General features: G+C 39.2%; 1 protein-coding gene across 1 annotated transcript; it reads right to left on the reverse strand.

The window, feature by feature from the left end:
* Positions 1–3,837: 3,837 nt before the first annotated feature.
* LOC134667783 (uncharacterized) lies at positions 3,838–4,851 on the reverse strand. Its single transcript, XM_063525193.1, has one exon. The coding sequence runs from the start codon at positions 4,849–4,851 to the stop codon at positions 3,838–3,840; it is 1,014 nt and encodes a 337-aa protein (XP_063381263.1).
* Between the last annotated feature and the right edge of the window lie 238 nt (positions 4,852–5,089).

Consider the following 5,089-nt stretch of genomic DNA (forward strand, 5'->3'; position numbering starts at 1 on the left):
ATAGTTGTTTTTAAACAAACTTTAAGCAAAAGTATCGTGTAAAACGAGTGATAAAAAGATATTTAGGAGCCGCCACCTCTCAAATCTGCGAGTTAAGTCAGACAGCAACGATGGATGTCGGTTGAAATATGAGGTTAGTGAATATATAATAAAGGTAATAATATGTGTGTAGATAAAGTAGTGTATGTAACTGTACATAATTAGGCATTAAAACACTCGTGTGATCCTTTTAAGAAACTCACTTCGTTCGTTTCTTAAACCCACACTCGTATTTTAATGCCTTTCATTATGTAGCAGTCACATAAACTACTATATCATCCAAAATCATCATTTAAAAGTCATTTCTAGCAGCAAAAATAAGAAACCAACCAAAAATTTGCATTTGATTACTTTGTCTCACATGTGAATAAAATGCAACTTTGCTATCAGTTTTTGAAGTGCAAAGTAAGCCTTTCCGAGCTGGTGTGGTGAAAAGATAATTTTATGAAATTTCCATGGAGTATCGCATAAAAGGGTGATAGGGTGTGCATAACTTATGTGTAGAACGCCTTTATTTATTTATTTATTGAGGAGATAACACAGAAAAACATACATGGGATGAACATAAAACTTAAAGTTACATAAATGGCCTTAAATACAGATGCTTCCATAAACGTATCTCACAGAGAACATATGTATATTTATACCACTTACCTAATCCTAATACTTAACTAACATGCGGTTCACAATATTTCAAATGTTAAGTGAGACTATACCTATGTTGTAGAATATACTATACTATGTATGTACTTAGACTAATGTAATAGGAAGGAAGAAGTTACCTATTTGTTTCTATATAAATTTGTGACTGCTGCCTTAAACTGGGCGCGGGATTTTGAGAAGAGATCAAGGTCGAGAAGAGACTTATTGTAGTGGTCGCACAGTCTGTATATAGGTGCACGTTTTCCGGCGTTAGTCTTTGTCTTCGGAAGACTGAAGAGGTGTGTGGACCGCGTTAGTTTAGGAGGAGCTCGAAAGTATATTTTAGATAGGAGACTTGGACAGTCCAATTCACCTGCACATACGTCACGCAGCATTATTGCGTCGGCGATGCAACGTCGGTCCCGTAGTGATAGCATGTTGTATTTAATTAAAAGCTCATCATAAGAGTGCCGCGGGCTCTTCAGACGAATATTAAGGCATCGCAAGAACTTTTTTTGTACCATTTCTAGCTTATTGCAGTATACATTATAAAAAGGGTTCCATGCAACTGACGCGTACTCAAGATTGGAACGAACTAAAGTTTGGTATAGGCAAGTCAGGCTGAGCTTCTGTTTGAAGGGTTTAGTGACGCGCATAACAAAGCCCAACATTCGGTATGCTTTTTTGAGTATATGGTCGATGTGAGTATCTAGTGTCAACTTTGTGTCAAGAATAACACCTAGATCTTTGATTTTATCTACTGTTTCAAGTGAGTATTCATTTAGTTTATAAGGATTACGTAGTACATTATTTTTTCTAGTAAATATTACGTGTTTGCATTTGTTGTATGCTAAACATAACTTGTTAATCTTACAGTAATCATCGAGTCTGTTCAAGTCGTCTTGAATTAGTTGAACATCTTCGTAAGTGTGAACTTTTTTATAAATTTTTAAATCGTCGGCATACAACAGAAAGTTACAATTCTTGAAACACAGTGAGATATCGTTAATAAACAAGACAAATAAGAATGGACCAATAATTGAGCCTTGCGGCACACCGGAAGTTACGATTGTAGATGAGGAAACCAGTCCGTTGATTACAACAGATTGAGTGCGGTTTTGGAGGTAGGACGCGAACCACCTGAGAAGGTTACCCTTTATTCCGTTGTAGGATAATTTTTTCAGTAAAATCAGATGGTCAACTTTGTCAAACGCCTTTTGAAAATCGGTGTATATTGTGTCTATTTGAACATTTTTATCAAGAGTCCTGAATAAGGTGTTGACGAATAGAGCGAGGTTAGTAGACGTTGATTTACCTTTGACAAATCCATGTTGCTCTTCCAGGATATAGTTTTTAAACATTTTAGATATACGACCGTGAACCAATTTCTCAAATGTTTTAGGAATACATGATAAGATAGAAATAGGCCGGTAATTTTGCACATTGTCTTTAGCGCCCGATTTATGTACAGGTGTGATGTGTGCCAATTTCCACCGATCCGGGAATATACCGAAATGCATACATTTATTAAATATTATCTGTAACGGAACTGCTAAAGCCGTACATGCACGTTTGATAAACACAGGACTCAACTCATCGGGACCTGGCCCCTTATTCTCGTCAATTTTCTTTAATGTGGTAAGAACTTCATGTTTTGAAAAAGTCATGTTATTTAAATGGGTAATAGAGTTGTCAGCGTCACTCTGCTCAAGAGCACTTGTGTCGTAAGCGTTTAGTGATGCCGGTTCAAAAACTGATTTAAAGTAATCCGCGAACATGTTGCAAATTTGTGTTGGACAATTCGAGCACATATTATCTAATTTCATAATTTCGGGATAGCCTGTATTCGATTGTCTAAGATTAGATGTGTATTTCCAAATTTTTTTTATGTTAGTTAACAGAGAGGTTTCAGTATTTTTGATGTAGTTTTGAAAGCAGCGGCGTAAGAGGAATTTGGCTCGAGAGCGAAGCAGGCTAAATTCTTGGTAATCTCTTGGTGAATTGTACGTTTTCCATCTTAGCCTAATCTTTTGTTTTCGCCTAAGTGTGCTTATGAGACTCTTTGAAAACCAAACAGGAAAACGTTTAGACTTAGGTTTTAATAAAGGAACATGTAATTTTATAATTGAGTTTATATGGTTGTAGAATTTAGAGACACACGTTTCGGGGTGTAAGTCGCGGAACTCGGTTATCCAGTCAATAGAATTGATCTCGGAAATGATTTTGTTATAGTCAGCCTTGTAAAAGTTGTACCTACGCCTTTGTGTGGATCGAATTGACTTAGGCTCCAACATGTTGCATGAAATATCTAATGGAGGATGGTGTGGAACCGAGTCGAGCAAGGGATCAGCAGATATCGCCAAGTCACATTTTTGTACATTGCTGAAAACTAGATCCAGGGTTCTGCCGTTTTCATTGAGTACATTATTGTATTGCTTAAGATTTGTGAATGCCATGGTGCACGCAAGTAGTTTAGCTACTTCATTGTCAGTATCTAGAGGGGAACTAGGGGGGGTGTTGTTAATAAATGACCAGCTGATTTTCGGTAAATTAAAGTCACCGATTAAGAACAGTGAACACGGACTAAACTTTAAATATGAATTTTGTATACGCGTCATATAGGATTCGTATGTAATATTTCTGGCGGAAGGCGGAATATAGCATGCGGACAGCAGTAGAGTATTCTTGCGATTTTGAAACAAAAGGATTACCTCCTCTAAGTCACTCGCCTCCAACTCCGTTTGTCTTGTGGCTGCAATACCTTTTTTAACAGCAACGAGTACACCTCCGCCAGTTTTCTTGTTAGTCGCCTGAAAATCACGGTCGCGTCGGAAAATGACATAGTCATCAGTTAAAATTTCAGAGTCATGTATGGAGTCATTGAGCCAAGTCTCTACTAGTACAATGACGTCATATGTGCATAACAACGAATTTAAGCGTAGGTTATCCAGTTTAGATTTAAGACCACTACAATTTTGATAGTAAACGGAGAGATTACCGCTATACAGTGAGAGTAGTGCACACTGGCAAAGTATTTACATAATATTTAAGTACATAGCGCCCAGTTTCTAGAAATAATTTGTTTATGCAGCAGGAAAACTTAAATGCAATAATAATGATATTATTTTTGACACACGTATTATTACTTAGGAATAGTCATATTTTCATTAAATCACTATCGTTGCGAATATGGAGTACGCGAGCGTCGTCAGTTTTTCGCAACAAAATATTAGCGTTCTTGACCCAGATATATTTATATTCTTTTTCTTTAGCTATTTTCCGCGCTTTGCCAAAAAGAATCTTTTTCTTTAAAGTGAGGTGCTCGTTGACATAAAATCGCCGTACGCTGGCCACTTCGGCAGCACTAGTGGCAGGCAGTAGGTCGGCGGTGGTCAGTGTTCGGCGAGCGCGGGCCGCAGCAATGACGTCATCGCGCAGCCGTCGAGTGGTAAGTTGCAACACTATGTTTTTCGGGCGATCACTGGCGACGCTGTGAGCTGTTCGATGAATTGCTTGGATTTTTTCGGGAGGCAACTCGACTCCAAGCATACGTCCTATGTCGCTGGCCATTTGCACAAGGTTTTCACCTCTTCTTTCAGGAATATTTTGAATTTCTACATTGCACAGTCGTGCGGACTGGTCCATGTCATCTAATTTCTCTAGGAGGTCCTCCATGTCCTTTCGAAGTTGTTCATTTTCGGCCCTTAGCGATGTGTCATTTTCAGGCGGCGACGTCGAGTCTAATTTCTGCTCTAGTTTTTGTAAGTTTTCTTCACAGGTATTGATTCGTGAGGTAAGTTCCTGGACATCTGCCTTAAAAGTGTCAGTGAGATCACTGATGGCCTCACGGATATCTGCACGCCATTGTTCACTTAACACTTTGAATTTGCAGTCTAAGTACTCAGTTAGTGCATCGTTGTCGATATTTAATATTGATGCGCCAGGCTCTATGGTCTGAATGGTCTGCTTTGGAGAGTTGGCAGATCCAGAGCCCAGTTGCTTTTTGGCTTTACAAGTGAGGCATTTCCATTTTATTTTATTCATCGGCAAAATTTTTTTGAAGTCTTCAGCCGATAAGCCGGCACACCAGTAGTGCATGTTGAGTGTGCAGGATGTACATTTGATTGCATCTTTATCCGCCAGGGTCTTCGTGCACTTTCCGCAGTCCATATTGCACGCCGCAATTTTATCTGCACAAAACCTCGCTGAGGCAATCCACGCTGTTGATCAGTCTACGCGCGAGTAATCTTTGAGCGCCTTATCTCAGTGACGCGCGCGGTATCCAGTCAGTGTTGACCTCCGACGCGCTGCGCTAAACTGGACGTTATGTAATCGGCGCAACCGTGGAATTTGCGTGCGGCTATAGCGTAGCGATAACTGGTTATCTATATCTTGCTGTTGCGGGTAC

Source organism: Cydia fagiglandana, chromosome 9 (genome assembly GCF_963556715.1).
Source record: "Cydia fagiglandana chromosome 9, ilCydFagi1.1, whole genome shotgun sequence".
Taxonomy (NCBI): Eukaryota; Metazoa; Arthropoda; class Insecta; order Lepidoptera; family Tortricidae; genus Cydia; species Cydia fagiglandana.

Excerpts from the sequence above, each read along its gene's own strand:
- LOC134667783 (XM_063525193.1), bottom strand. The coding sequence starts at position 4,851 with ATGGACTGCGGAAAGTGCACGAAGACCCTGGCGGATAAAGATGCAATC.